Below are 16513 nucleotides of genomic sequence, written 5' to 3'. Positions count from 1 at the left end.
TATCTTAATGCAGCCACCATAAATATTTTTTAAAAAAATTCAGAATCACTCCAGACATATTCTTTAGAAGGAAAAAAAATTCAATCTGAGTTAGTAGTTAAGACACCATTACTACACAGAGAAAGAAAAAAAGTACATTTCTTAATATAAGGAATTTCTAGCAATTTTTTCTTCTCGTTCAACACATTCTTTAGTTGGTCATTAACATGCCACATAAAAATTCCATAAAATTTGTTTCGAATAATTCTCACAACACAAATGAGAGTAAAAGCTTCCTCTTGCATGAAATAAACTCCAAATAACAACATTTAAATTATTTGTTTGGCCTTCAGGGGGACAAACGAAATTAAAAAGAAAATAATAATAATAATTCGAACTCACTACATTTTCTTTTTCTTAACACAATTTTATGTGTACAAAACACGCTTTTAGTCAGGCATAAAACTTCACATCTAAAATTTATGGCAAAGAAGAAAGGAAGAAAAAGCGCCAACCCATTGTAAATAAGACAATTGTTTGGCAGAAAACTTTGGCCTGCAGACAAACATCACTTTTGGCGCCAATTTGAAGATGAATGTCCAAGCGTCTCAAGAAGTGCCGGGATAAAAGAGTTGACTGACCCAAATCGTGCCTCTCAGTGCTTGTACCAGCTTAGATAATCTTGTTTATCTGGATTAATTTCCGGGTTTGCAGATGCAATGGAATGATAGTTTTATAAAACGTATCCCGGGGCGTGTCGACACATTTTCTGAATTTTGGAAGGGGTAAAAAGAATTCTGAAGGGGGAAAATAAAAGCAAAAAACCGAACCGTCGGGATAGAAATGTCAGTTGCGTAATTTTATTGGGTAATTCAATTTGCATTAAGGATAAAATGCGACGGTTTGGAATTTGCTCGGCCGCGAGCAAATTAATTTTAATGGAATTCGAACGCTACGAGTTGCGTAATATAAATAAATATGTACATCAAAATATTTCTCTCATATATCACAGCAGGCATTCATGTATTGGAATTTGCTAAAGGCGGAATGTGTGAGGTATTATTAGCAACATTTCATTTATTATAGAAATTAAAAGAGTATTTCTCAATTATATTTTGAAAAGAATTTATACATGCTGGTTTTATATTATTACTTTCTCGTATTCGAAGTATAGAGAAAGTGTTGCCATCGTTAAAAAATTCGAGCTCGAAATTTTAATGAATCCACACATTTCACATTTTGAGCTGGGAGGATGAAATTTGGTATATGATCTTTACACCAAATTTGTAGATTTATATCCAATTTTGAACTAAATCCACTCGACGAAGATCTGGCTGTTCTAGTATAAGTGAACTCGATAATTACAAAACGTAAACAGTTGTTTTGGTAAAATTTGGTATACAAGTTTAGCATCTAAAATGTATATTTTTTTAATTACAACTAGCCACCCCATTACCACAGAACTAAGTCGTTTAATAATATGTTATTGTGACTGGCTGTTGTGCTCATTAACTGTCCATATTTTTGCATAAGAAAACGATGGTCAACAAAAGTTCAAAGAATTTTCGAACTGTTGGTAAAAGGCTAGAAATCTTTTTTATAATTTCTTTTAATATTTTTTTAATTCCCAGTGTATTGTAATATTGTGTTAAAATATGTGCATTCTAATCACATTTAGAACTAAATCACTCATAGGATTGCTTGTCCGTTGGTATGTAATCAATGAAATTAGGTATTTCGATATTGAAACTACAATTATTGTTCTTTGCCAAATTTTTATTTCTTTCAGTCGGTAAAAAAAAAGTTGAAAATATATATTCGCACGATATATTTAGAAAAAAAAAGTTAGATTCACGCCAAAGATCTATATTTCGTAATCAATATTCGCCAATGCCATCCAAGGTATTCTTGCTCTTAACCAAGTTCACAAATTTATGCGGGAGGGGAGGGGGGTAAGATGTTTATTAGGAAGTTTTCGAAAAAGTTCGGGTAAGCCACTCGCACTGATTTTTTGCTTATTATCTTTTCCTTTTTTACGTTAGGATTTGAAATTCAATGAAAATAATTCATATGACGCTAAATTCACTTTATAAACTTTACAGCACATATTTTATATCGCACGTCTTGTATTGTGATGTTGGGCCTTTTCTCTCTAACAAGTATAGGCAATATATTCCAAAATTGGCCCCATTTGGCGAGAGATTGGTTCACTGAAAATGTTGGCTACGTTTAATTTCAATTAAATCAGAAGGTTGCGTGTTCAAATCACGTCCGGGTCACCAATCCGCCACATTGGTGACCTCAGAGATGAACCTTAAACCTTCGTACAGCTGTTGTGGCACTATCTACCCACATCAAATCAAAGTCGTCAGATTCACTTTACGCAGCAAACCAAAGTCGTCAGACTCACTTGGCGCTACTCAAATGGGTACAGGCACATTAGACTCAACAGCTAATACATCACCACTCACCAGCCATATCGTTCGTCCCACCTCTGACTCACTGGCAGAAATTGTACTGTAGTGAATAGCTTATGAGCCAGTTAACAGCAACTCTACCCGAGCAATTGCTTTTGTATCGTGGTCATGTTACTGGGCTGCGAACCACAAGATCCCAGGTTCTATCCTCGCTCATGACAATCCGCCACAAATCTCTTACTTGATGCTCAAGATTCTCCAAAGCATTTTTAAGTAACGAAATTTGATAGATATGAAAGTCATATTATTATGGATTTAAATTATCTCTGTCTATTATGCACACGTACTGTCCATTTTGGAACATAACTCGACGATCTACAGGCATGGAATTTGGATGTGGTCACCAAAGTTGCAGATTTCTCTCAGCGTTTTGATCAAATCCGGGAGAAAAATCTATATACCCATCTCCATGTGCATACAACAATTCAAAAACGCAAACAGCTAGATGGATGAAATTTGGTCGCTGGTGTGGTGAGGTCTCAGCTGCAAGGTCGGAAGGTACCAGGTTTGAAACCTGATTCCGAACTGCCATTCAATCGGATCTAATCCATGTTAAGTACAGTTTGCATTCAGCCAGTTGCAATCAACGCACGGGCAGAAATTGTACAGTAGCAAGTACTTGTCCCGTCGAGACAAGCACTTGCTATTGTCCGCTCTTTCAGCGCATGCTCAATCTTCCTTGTACGCATGCTTCAATTTACTGGAATTTTATAAATGGCTGAATGTAAACCCACCTTTAAATTTATCTGAACCTATTGAAAGTGTGAAGGCGTGACCACTCAGGTGCCCTTCCTCGTCACCAGAACGCGATTCAAAATTGCGAGGTTTTCTCGAAAATAGTCGATGCTGTTTCAAACTGGGACATTAATATAACTAAACCAAACTAACAAATTCTAAATCCTGTTACGGATGGAAGACATTTCAAAATTCAGTTTTCTTCACTGTATTATTATGAGAACTTGTCGGTTTTAAAGGCGATCAAAAAACGTCAAGAAAAAATTTCGCCAAATTATAAAGATCTACTCAAGTGCATTATTTTTTATTATGAAAAATTTTAAAGGTGCGAATCACATGCTATATAGTTTGACGATTGAAGTCGCCAATTGACGACATTTTTTCTTGGCGCTTTATGGCCGCCGTTACAACCAACAAGTACTTTATTATGCACAGTACATGCTATATTGTATTAGTACAGGGTAAACTCACTTGAATTTCCCTATTACTCACTTTTTCACGAACTTCTGTCTTATGTTATGAACTTACATCGATATCAGTTCATCTGATAGCGTTGTTTTGTATTACGCTGACGGTTTTGGGACAATCCATGTTTTCTGATTTTTCAGCCTCACATATCTGTACAAAACCATAACAGGGTCGCTGGTGACGGCCCATTATTTATAAGACGCTCCTTTGGTTTCTACTGAGGCGGAAACAGAACAAAATTCTTGACTCCTTATACTCATTCCGCTTTAAAATTTATAGAAATGCATTCTTTCTTTTTAAAATTTATGATAAACTGCCCAGAACTAAAATATGACCGTACGAATATTCATTCGTATTGAATTTCGCGAGTGTTGCAAACTAGGTCGTGTCTTTTTTGATTTGTGCGTTCTGAAAGGTTCTCTACAGTTTCTTTTTTTCCTGTCTGATTAAGTCTTTTTCGTGAAGTTTGAATCGAGACAAAGAAAAATGGCCGCATTTTAAAAGATATTTTCTTCTTTGAAATTTCTGGTATAAAATGAGTTTTAAATTATTAAGTAGTTTTACGTATATTAAGGTTACTTCAAATCATCTTTTTATCCAATCATACTTTTTGTTGTTGTTGAAGATTTAGAATAGCTCCCGTAACAAGAATAAATAAAGTAACTGGTTTAATCTGAATTTTTTTCCTCATCAAGGTTGTCATCGTTAGCTTAATAAGTATAAATGGCATTTGGAGCATAGTATTATATTTCTGGCGCTTTAACATTTTTGACTTTAAAAAAGTGATATAAAAATACTTGCATTTTGTCTCCACGATTACCCCTAAAGCCAGTGCTTCGAATGGTTGGATTAAGACTTGCTAATCCGAACTCGAGATATTAACCTTTAAAGGGCCATTTTTTTCTAGTCATATTATGTTAAAATATTTTTAGGCTTGAAATTAGAATAAGAAAAGGGATTCGTTTAGCTTATTAGATAAATTTAATTTGATTCATTAATTAATTTGGTTAATGAATAATTAAGTAACAAATCATGACACATCATTTTGTCAGAGATAAAGAACTAAAGCATCTAAGTTTCTGACTTACTAAAAAAATTTATCAGAACTTATGCCAACCTACATAATTTCATACAAAAATTGATAAATTTGGTAGGAAGCATACTTCCACGACCCTAGAAAGGGTTAACGAATCTACATGTCTTAGACCTACTTAAGTTGGAAAAACGCATTTTTGCAAAATGTCCATCTGTCTGTGTGTGATAAAGAGAACTCGAAAACGCTTTGAGCTGAAAACATGAAATTTGATATATAATCTTTGCACCAAATTTGTACGCTTCTATGAAATGTTGAGTAAAATCAGTTAGGAGAAATCTGTCTGCCCGGCTGTTCGAATATAATTTAGCACTATAACTGCAAAACGAAGAGAACTAGATAGATAAAGTTTGGTACACAGTCTTAACATCTTTAGTATAGGCGTCCACCAAATTTTGAACAAAACTAACAAGGGGTTGACCGTCTGTTGGTCAATACTTTCAGAAACATGTAAACGCGATATCTCAAAAGCGCAATGCCCTAAATCAAATTTGGTATGTGATTTTGTAACTTTAAAAGTATTTTTATATCAAATTTTTGTTTCATTCGGCTGGGAAGAACGCGTCTGAAACCCGAATTCTATGTTTGGATATTTTTAACCACATACCAGGGATTAAACGCCAGATACTCGCCAAGAACAACACGATAGATTCAGTAAAAATCCTAAATTTCCGTCAAACGTTCATTCTTAACTGTTGTACGCCAATACCAGGCAAGGCGTTCACTTTAATAGGCGTCTATACAATAGATGTTAAATGTGTGTGTCGAATTTTATGCATCTAGCTCTCTTCGTTTTGTACCAATCGTGTTATCGGTTTAATAGAAACATACAAATTTGGTGTTTGTTTGTTTCTTATGGCACTTGCCACTGACAAGCCCGCTGTTACGAAGACAGCGATTTAAGCCTGAGGGGGAACGTCTCTTATTTTTTATAGCAGCCCCAACTAGGGCCAAGAGTACGACTTTGCCACTCACGCATCATTCATTCGCTTGCACAATCCCTTTTTACAGGAGGGCACATTCACACATCTCACAGATAGAACAACAGAAGAACAACCATGCCCAAACCGGGACTCGAACCCGGGACGCCCAGATCACGGGGAAGACGCGCTACCCCTATGCCAGGACGCCGGCCAAATTTGGTGTAAAGACTATATACCAAATTTCACCCATCTTTCTCAAAACGCTTTTGAGTTATCTTTGTCACATAGAGATAGACATTTTCAGAAAATGTGCTTTTGGAACTCTGGGAAATCTAAAACAAAGATTCGTCAAAATGTCGAGGTCGAATTTTTTGACGTTTACTCTGATTTCTCTATATTACGTATGCGAGAAAGCAAACAAGAAGAATTTTCAGAAACTTAGATTACTTTTTTTATTTTAATTTAAATATGACTTCAGGGCCTTTATAATCAAAGAAAAGTCCACAATTAAATGCACGCTGAAAAAAAAAAAAAATCAAACTTCAACTGACTTTCACAACTTCAAATTTTTCAGTCCCTAGGCTGTTGTTTACTTTACCTGTTTGAGAATTCAGCTATGGTCCCGGGACATTTATAGCATCTTCATTGCTCCAAATTGTAACAGAAATCAAGAACACTTGTTTATTTTTAGAAATATCTAGAACACCCCCTGACTGAAATATAAATATCTAAACTGAAATAATCTTTTCAACAAATGTAAATGCTGTGTACTAAATAAGCATAAATGATATATAATGATTAACCCTTTCTACGGCCGTTCTGACAAATTTTTATAGAAAAACAGAAATTTAGATGCTTCAGTTCTTTATCTCAATCAAAATGATGTGTCTTGATTTGTTACTTAATTATTAATTAACCAAATAAATTAATTAATTAAATTAAATTTATCTAATGAATTCCTTTTCTTATTCTAATTTCAAGCCTAAAAATATTTTAACATAATATGACTAAAAAAATGGCCCTTTAAAGGGTTAAATGAAAAATTATTAACTTTTTCTCAGCACAAATGTGATGAGATCAGAGAAAGGAATTTATTAACAATTTCAAATTTCTGGGATAGGAGGGGGGGGGGAGGGGAGGGATAAAAAGGAACTTTAGATTGATTCTTCTCATTTTTCAACAAAGAAGCGAAAAAGGAATTTTCAAATTAGAGATTTCGCCATTTCTTATTTCCTCCTCTAATAATTATAACATAATAGCAAATCTAAATGTTATTTACAAACTTTTCTTATAAATACTTTACCAAATTGTTTTTTTTATCACACATTACAAAAATATATAAATATTTTATGTGTTTTTCAACACAACTTGCTTTAGCAAACATTATCTATATTATGAGAGGAGTATCAAAATGTAATTCACATAATTTGGAACACAATAATAAAAATTACAATAAATAACAAAATAAAAAAGGCTTTACGGAACGGAAACTACTTTTCGACATAATTATCATTTATTTTGAAGCATTTTTCCTAGTATTAGATCGGCTTGAAAATCACTGTCTCTTAGTAAGCCATCGACCTACTATGTGAGATCTTCGTCGAAGTCAAATTTCTGGCCACCAAGGAACCGTTCCATGGGTCCAAACTGATTAAATCTGAGGTTATCAAGTCCAGTCTGTATGGTGGGTGCTCCAAAACTTCCCAACCGGCTCTTTGCAGTTTTGCACGAATGGTAGGTGGGCGGACCCATGACAACCTCAGATTTTAATCTGTTTGGACCCATGAAGAGGTCCCTATGCGGTCAGAAGTTTGACTTTGACGGTGACCTCATATGGGATGAGGCGTATACTATGAGATCGGAATTTTCTAGCTGATCTGAAACTGGGGAAAATACTTCAACATGAATGGCAGTTATGATGAAAAGAAGTAACTTTCATTTCCGTTTTCATTTTGTTATTTATTGCATACTCTCTTGTATACGAAGAGTAAAGAGTAAGCATATAAATATTTTTTTAAAAAAATGCATGTTACTTATAGTTACCGACTCATAGTATTTACATGCTTTCATCATACATTGTTATATGTGGCGCAGTTATGTACAGCTCATAAAGATCGGTTATTACAAGGGAGTATATTTCCGGAATGATTAACGCAGATTATATTTCAAATCAAAATGAAGCGAAACTATATCATGCCGACGTATTTTTTTATTCCAAAACAAGCTATTGTTGTTGCCAATTTTAAAAGGACAAACTGACGAAAACAAAGATAATATAAAGATATAGTTGCTACATATACAGTATATTAACATGCGTGTTTTATCACACGTCATAAACAATATTAAGTCGCATTAGAATCAATGGAAATAAACATGACTAATTAAGGAAAAAAATTATCAAAAATTGGGTTTTCTGCAGATTTTTATGAATTAGGTAAAATAGTATTTAAAATATTACCATGATTTGATGAAAACAATGTTTAATATCAAAAGTATATTTATTTTTAATGTAAATTTTCTAATGGAAAAAAATCAAGATATACCTTGCAAATAAGTATAAAGTTTATGTATTTTGTAATGGAATTTATAACCATGAATATTCTATAATGACGTTTAATTCTCTTTTTAGAATTCCTCTACAAACAGTCAGTGAACTTCGACAACGTGACGACGCAAGTTGAAATACTGGACACATCACAATGTGAAGTAAGCACTCGTCTTTATTTCATTCACATTCTCATTATTTTAATAAAAACAAAAAATGTCTTCGTTCTTTCATTCGCACTTGGATAAAAGCTTTTTTTTTTTTTTTTTTGTTAAATGAACAACAAAACTTGTCCGACGTTTCCCGGCGAAATCAAAGCTACAATAAACATATATCACCATGGAGACGAAGCAATAATAATAATACCATTTATCTTCGTGATAATTATATTATCTAGTGAATTGCAGACGATAAAAAGTACAAAAAATATCTGAAAATAAAGACGATTTGAATAAAAGAGAGAGAATAAAGTAAAAAAAGTTTATTGCAAACGATTCTATGGTAGTTTCAATAAAATAAAAATATTTTTCATGATATGGCTTTTAGCCAAATCAGCTATGAAGTAAAACTTTTGTCCCAGACAGGTGTTTCTGGTACATTCAATCTTTTATTTAAAACTCAATGAATACAAAGATATTTTGATCATTCTTGTTATAAAGAGATATGTTCGAATAATTGTTTCAAAAAATTAAAAAAAAGAAAAAGAAAAAGAAAATGGAATTAGAATGTAAGAAGAAGAAATTGTAGTTTAAAATCTTCAAAGTTTTTCAGAAAAAGTAACTAATTTTTGAAAATATCTCAAAATTCAGTAAATTATGTCAAGTATGCAAACGATAATTATTTGTTACTTTTGACAGTGTAAATTTTTTTTCTACATCTGTTAAAAACGATACTATAGATAAATCAATAAAAAAAATCAATAAAAAATGCTGCATTAAATAAAAGAATTTTAACATTAATTTTTGAAATTCAGGCTTTAAGATACATTGAGACATTATTATGACTACATGAACACCAAATTCATGACTGTAATTACGACAGATTTGTCTCAACATCGTAAACACTTATTCACACACATATGCTTTTACATATTAGTATAAATAATTTACAAAGTAAAGCATTTGCTCACTAAAATAAAATATGAAATTATTATTGATTATTTGCCCTAGAGACACTAGTGACGACCAGCTAGTTCACCTCTGATACTGGTTATATTTTAATTCAAATAAATCGTGTAGATATAGCTTTATGTCCATGATTTCGCCAAACTGTCAGACATTAAAGCAGTGTTATTTTAATTACCTTAGTTAAATTCTGTTTATCGTGTACATTAATTGCTCTAATGAAAACCAGTTCAATGACAGAGCTATCAAAAGCGTATATGTCTGGTTCTCTATCTTCTAAATTTCAAGATTTTGTAATTTTACATTTTATGAGTCTTGTAAACTGAACAGATATTAAACTGAATCTTTCCTCTTTATTTTTCTCCGGTCTTTCAACAATGGAAGAAAGACCCGCAATTAAATATTTAATGAGCTAATAAAAACGTTTTGAACTTCAAGAAAACAATGTAATTCGATGTTTGAAATTAAGCAATGAATAGTTTAAAAACATGTCAAATTCAGGAAAAATTTGAACGATTATTGAACTGATATCATTAAAATATTAATTTTCTAAATTTTGGAATACTAGTATAAAATAACTTTGTGTGCAATAATATTTTGGAAAATTGTTCCGGAAAAAAAATCCAAAATTCACTTTGATTTTATTTAATTAAAATTTTTAAAAAATTCTTCCTGAAATGGACATTTACACTCTCTATAGTGTGTTTGTGCCAAATTTGGTAACTATAGTTCAAATGATCTACCCGTGAGTTTTAACACATGCACATCTTTATTATCAGTAAAGATTATCGCATTTAAGAGTTTTGTGTCCTATCGTTTTTATTTTTTTTCTTCTAAATTTAATAATAAATCCCTTGTAACTCATTGAGATCATCAAAAAGCAATTTGTCAGTTCAAGTGCAGATTCAAAAATAATAATTTTTTTTTAATTCTTTAAATAAATAACTGTAACTCAAATTGACAATTCTGAAATAGAAATGCCAGAAGTAAAAAAATAACAAATGAAACAAAATAATAATAATAGCACACTCCCTGCTCTGAGACTCTACTTGCGTAAACAAGGAAATTGTTTCACTTTTCCTGGTTGTCTTGATCATGACCTATAGTTTGCAGGTGTAAACAGTTTGCCATTTTTACAGTTCATTCCTTCTCCACAACATTAACTTTTAGAACAAACACCTCAGAATTTCGAGAAAGTTCTGATATCACGGATAATTAATTATCTCTCAAAAGAGAGAGAATATTTTTCTTTTGAATGTTAACAAACTTCCATATAAAAATGCCATCTATATGTACCTGGTCAAAAATCCTTCTGTTTATGTGTATTACAATCAAGCTTTCTTGATTGCCTTCTAAAAAAATTACTCAAGTAGGCTGATCATTGATGTATGGATACACAGTTTGAACATGGTTGTTTCAATATTTCTCAATTTTGATGCCTCGAAACTTCAGGGACTATTATCGGAAGAAAATGCATTTTAGACCATTTGATATTTTCAATTCCATTCATTGATGCCACTTTGACTGTACCGCCATATCACCCCTGACTTCCACATTTAAAAAAAAATATTTTAGACCGAAGACATTCGATTACCCAGTTAACTTGATCTTTTAGATTTCAGATTAGAAAAATTAATTTTAAAATGAATGAGCCGAGAAATTTATATTTTATCGTGCCCTTAAAATTCTAATACCTTATACATGGATGTTAAAAGATATACTTATAAATAAAGATTATTTAGTTTTAAACACGAACCAGTCGGAGTGGTCTCTCCTAAACTTTCTCGTATATTCTCTAATAAACTTGACTTGCCAAAGATCGCCTTACAAGGCGTACAATATTAACGCGATTTCGCAAATTGTACAGACTAACTCTATGGCAAAGGATACCGACGTACTCTGATTGGTCGATTTCTTTTGCACAGACTTTATATGCTGTAGCTGCTGCAACCCTGTTGCATTGTTTAGTTCCTGCGTACTTTTTTGCCTGCCATTTTTCAAAATGGAGAAATGAAATCTTCCAGAGAAATACAATTATAAAATAATTGAGAGAATAGAGCTATTTTTCGTATTTCAGATCTTGTAAATAAAGAATTAGCGCAGGCAGCAATTTTTCTGTGAAGTATTAATAAAATAGGACTTGAAAATTAAGCTTTTATTTTACGAGAAATGATCGGCCAATTTTTTTTTAAATTTTCACGTTAAAATCATTACCATAAAATATTTATATGCAAATATACTATATTTATTAAGATATTTAGATGGCATTAAACGGAATAGAAATCATTATAATTCTAATTGAATATTCATGCAAAATAAAATAACACAAGGAGATATTTATTTATTCATTTCGTATTCAAATTATTACCATAAGATGTCTATCTGCAAATGTGCTATATTTGTTAAGATATTTAGATTCATATAATTATTAACAATCTAATTATTAATCTTGATATTTGTTATTAACTGAATATTAATATTTATAAATATATAAATAGTTCATACATTTCTTTTGAATACTTATTTCTTGCATTTCTGTAACACATATTTTAGGAATGGATTCAAGAATATTAACAAAGATCGGAAACAGTTTGGCACAGTTTTGCAAGGTTTGATCCAAATAAGCGAAAACTACACTACTATGAGTAAAAAACATTGCCAAAAAGATGCCAAGGCTTAAACCAATCAGAGCACGTCGGTATCCTTTGCCATAGACTTAGTCTGTACGATTTGCGAACTCGCAATATTAACCTTTCGCGTGAATTTAGCATTTTTAACTAAATTTATCGTGGCATCCTTGACGAGTTATTTGAAAATTTATCGCCGGCATACGTTAACAATATCCAAATATCTAACTTGTGTTTGTTGACATGTTTTTCTCCATCGATTGAAACAAAAATTTGACACAAAAGTGCACTTGTAGTCACAAAAATCCACATCAAACTTAATTAAATCATTACGTTTTTGAATGATCGCTTTTACGTTTTTAAAAGCACAAACAGATAGATAGTCAACCTGTGGTTGTATTTGGCTCAAAATTTGACAGGTGTCGACACTATAAATATTAAATTTGTGTTCCGAATTTTATCCATCTAGCTCACTTCGTTTTCTAATTATCTTGTTAACTGATATTCGAACAGGACTTCCTCTGAACAGATTTTATTCAAAATTTGGTAGAAATGTTCAAATTTTATTCAACGATTCATACCACATTTCAACCGTCTAGCTCAAACCGTTTTTGCGTTATATTTGTAGCAGACAGTCAGACGGACATTTTCCAAAAACGTGTTTTTCGAATTCAGGGAAGTCTAAAATGTGTAAATTCGTCAAAATCTCCGAATTTTCTGATGATTACTATACTCTTTCTATAGTACGTAAATGATAGAGTAAGACATTCCACTATTCAGAGGACTTTGATCAATGATAAACAAAATTTTGGCCCAAATTTGAATCGCCTAGTTGTGTGTTTGTGTGCCGATTCCCGTGCCTAAGTATAAGTAGGAGGGGCAGCATACTAGGAAAGTATTGAGTGCAACAGGGGGGGGGGGAGAGAAAAAAGCCTTCTATGTACCAGTTCTTTGCCCAGAGACTTATCGGCCTTGGGGAAGGTACAAAAATTGTGATAACTAGTCTGCTTTTTATTAAAATAGTCATTAAGCAATAGAATTTAATAAAAATTCCATGACAGTTTTTTTTTTAAAATTTAGTATAAGTCAACCATCTAACTCTCCGATCCGCCACGAAGGCACACGGATTTAAACCATAAAAACTGAATGACCGGACCGCCGCAACAGCAACATTTGCGGGAACTGTAATTGAGTCCTAAGGGCTGTCACCGGCCACGGTACAACCCTCCTCGAAGGAAGTACGTCACGTCATCGATGGGAGGAGTCAGATCCCGCACCTATTAGTGTACCCTCCAGGGTGGCGAGATCCAACCAACATGTCGGAAGCATCTCATCCTCATTTCGAAGATGAGATGCCCGGGGGGGGGTTGTTAAATTCAGTATAAAATGAATCTTAGAAATTAAAGACATTTTTATTGAATTTAGCACTTTCACTTTCTCATATACGTAGTATAGATAAAGTATAGTAATCATTGAAAAAATTCGAACTCGAGATTATGAAGAATCTTCACTTTTCATACTTCTTTGGGATCGAAAAACACATTTTTGGAAAATGTCCGTCTGTTTGTTAGTAGCAAAGACGACTCCGAAACGCTTTCAGCTAGACGGTTGAAATTTGGTATGCGACCTTTACAACACATTTTGTAGGAGACCTTTTCTCGCCTCCATAGCACTCAACATCAAGTCTCATACCAAAAAAGACTAAGGGGAAAAACAAGCACTGCAGTCTCCTGTCACACATTTCAATCAAACAGAGATTGTCTACATTTCCATTTCTCAAATCATTTTCCATCTGATTTTTTTAACTGCATCTTGATCTACTATAACATAAAAAATGTGAACACAGATTATATGTATATTTTTACAAATTTTATCTCTCAATATGCATTATATTTCTAAGTTAATTACTACAAATTATAATTCTAAGTTGAAAAATTATGTAAACGGTCTCATCATAATATAATTTTTTATATAATTGTAAATTTTGTAAATAGTTATTTTTGTTTCGTTTTCCTACTGTAAATATTTTGTTAATTAAATAAAATTCCCGTAACATGCCTACCAAACCGTTCAGTGACCAGAATGGTCACGGATACGGGGGTATGAGACGGCGTTCTGTTCTGTAGATTTCTATCAAATTTTAAATAATATCTGTTCAGAGGAAGTCCGTATGTTTGAATATAAGTTAATACGATAAACACAAAACGAATAGAGCTAGATAAATGAAATTCGGTATACAGATTTAACATCTGGAGTGTAGAAACCAGACAAGTTTTGAGCCAAATTCAAATACAGGTTGACTATCTGCAGATCTATACTTTCAGACACATGTAAACGCGATATTTGAAAAACGCAATGACTTAAATATATCAAATTTAATACGGAATTTTATGACTTCAAGTGCAGTTTTGTATCAATTTTCGGTTTCAATCGTTTGAGAAAACACGTCTAAAACGCAAATTCGATTTTCGGATACTATTAACCACATGCGAAGGATTAATCGCCAAAAAAATTCATCTCGGATCAGTAAAAATGGTAAATTCATGCCAAATGTTAGTATTTTGTAACTATTGTACGCCAATGCGATGTAAAGGGTTCTTTAGCATGACAAATTTATTAGAGAGTACGCCAGAAAATTTTAAGGAGACCACTCGCGATGGTGTAAGAGCAATTATATAATTTGGGAGACAAACACTTTTTTTTTCATATCAAAATGTGTGATTTGAAAACATTAAATTTCTTATTACTGTTTATGTGATTACAGAGAGAAAAATTTAATTAATGCATTCTCAATATTTTCTTCTCCTATAGGACCAATGCTGTCTTCAAGACCACATTGACTGGGCAGACGCTTATGTCGTCGTTTACAGCGTCTGCGACAGATCCACATTTGAGGTCGCCAGGAAACTTTTAGAGATGGTCAGCCACAGCAAAGGCGCTCGTCGTGCCCCAGCCATACTCCTTGGGAACAAAAGAGACCTCGAAAGAGGACGACAGGTGGCTGTGGATGACGGTCACGAGACATCCCTCCAGTTCCGATGCCAGTTTTACGAAGTGTCAGCAGCCGAAAATTATGTAGGTGTGAGTCTAGCATTCCAGTCCCTCATGCGCGAGGCCAGAGCTGCCCAGCAGCTCAGGACACTGCCAGTACGAAGGAAAACTGGGCCGGCATTATCCAAAATGATCGGCATGGTGTTCGGTCGAGGCGATAAGGCGGACAGAAAGAAAAGACCTTCATTATCCATATAGCAACTACTGCATAAATCATTCAGTCGTCTGCATCTTGTCAAAGAGCTTCTTCACATTTCCAAATGACTCATCCTTGAACTGGCGATACAAACTGGAAAGTTAATCAAAAAATAAAATGCTTGAACTTGGAAGCCGACACATCATTCATTATGCACGTGCACGAGCCTTACAAAAGAGGCCACCTTGAGTGCCAGCAAGTTCAAAAGCTTGGGAGCATTAGTAGGTTAATTTCAGGGGCGGTCTGAAGGCTTAACGTACTTGGCCCTGAACTGGAAGGGATGCAAAATCATGTGACATTTTTACATTTCTAGAGTAGAATATTTCGACGTTGAAAATTATGTATAAGTTTCTTGCTTTATTGGAGGATTTCTTTTAATAAAAAAAAATTATTAATCAATGTTATTACCAAAAATAATTTTATAGAAAAATATCGAAATTGTAAATTTATATTAAGTTATGAATATACAAATTAACGTCTTGTTTCAGCCGATATGGAAATCATGCTTCAATTATAGGGCAACTATTCTGTACCATTGTATATAAACGCCAATCTGCTTCTCCTTTGTAAGAACGCTTATGAATAAGTATTTGAATTTATTCGTAAGCGTTGCATGTAAATAGATAACCGTAGCATAAATTAAAAGTTTTAACAGAAATACTAAAAAGAAGAAGAAAAAAAAAATTACCCGAGATTGAAGGATCAAGGTATATGTATTAAAAGCAATTTAACTAATATTATTTTATAAATAACAACATTATTATAAATAGTAATAAATTGATAACTTTCTTGCTATCTGAAATTATTTCATACAATCTATATGAAACAAGAATTATTTGTGTAATAATTTTACTTCTCGAAAAATGCCTGAAGTTAAAAAATATGGCATTCTGAATAATAGTTCAAAAGATTAACTTTTTTTTATACTCTTCTAGAATTATTTAAATCATATAAATTAGTTAAAAATTCTGATATATTTGGTGAATATGTTGTGGTGTTATGTACAAATGTAGTTCTCTCTATGACATACAACATATCATCATACATACTAACATAACAATTATATATGGTAATGAAATTAAGACTGAATGATAACAAATTGCGCAGTTATGAGATAAAGTATATATTCGATTGTTTTGATCAATTAGTTTAAAATTCCATTTTTTAAGGAATTGTTAGTACTTTTTGCTGCCATAATATGTCTCGAGGACTTAAAAGCAGCCAAAATGAGGAGAATGTGGACTAAATTCGTCAATATTGTACTGCAGAGTTAATAAGAAACCCAGGCTTAACTT

The 16513-nt window shown here is 32.8% G+C and overlaps 1 protein-coding gene across 1 annotated transcript in view; it reads left to right on the top strand.

The window, feature by feature from the left end:
- LOC129969609 (ras-related and estrogen-regulated growth inhibitor-like protein) overlaps window positions 1–16051 on the top strand; it is a 100949-nt gene extending 84898 nt beyond the window's left edge. The window contains exons 3-4 of the mRNA XM_056084254.1: window positions 8305–8381; window positions 14783–16051. Of these exons, the coding sequence (XP_055940229.1) occupies window positions 8305–8381; window positions 14783–15220 (515 nt within the window). The 3' untranslated portion in view covers window positions 15221–16051. The remainder of the gene's footprint in view (window positions 1–8304; window positions 8382–14782) is intronic.
- Window positions 16052–16513: the final 462 nt, after the last annotated feature.

The sequence above is a fragment of the Argiope bruennichi genome, chromosome 5, assembly GCF_947563725.1.
Source record: "Argiope bruennichi chromosome 5, qqArgBrue1.1, whole genome shotgun sequence".
NCBI classification, from domain to species: Eukaryota; Metazoa; Arthropoda; class Arachnida; order Araneae; family Araneidae; genus Argiope; species Argiope bruennichi.
Note: the sequence above shows the minus strand (reverse complement) of the source record. Positions and strands in the feature narration are given on the sequence as shown.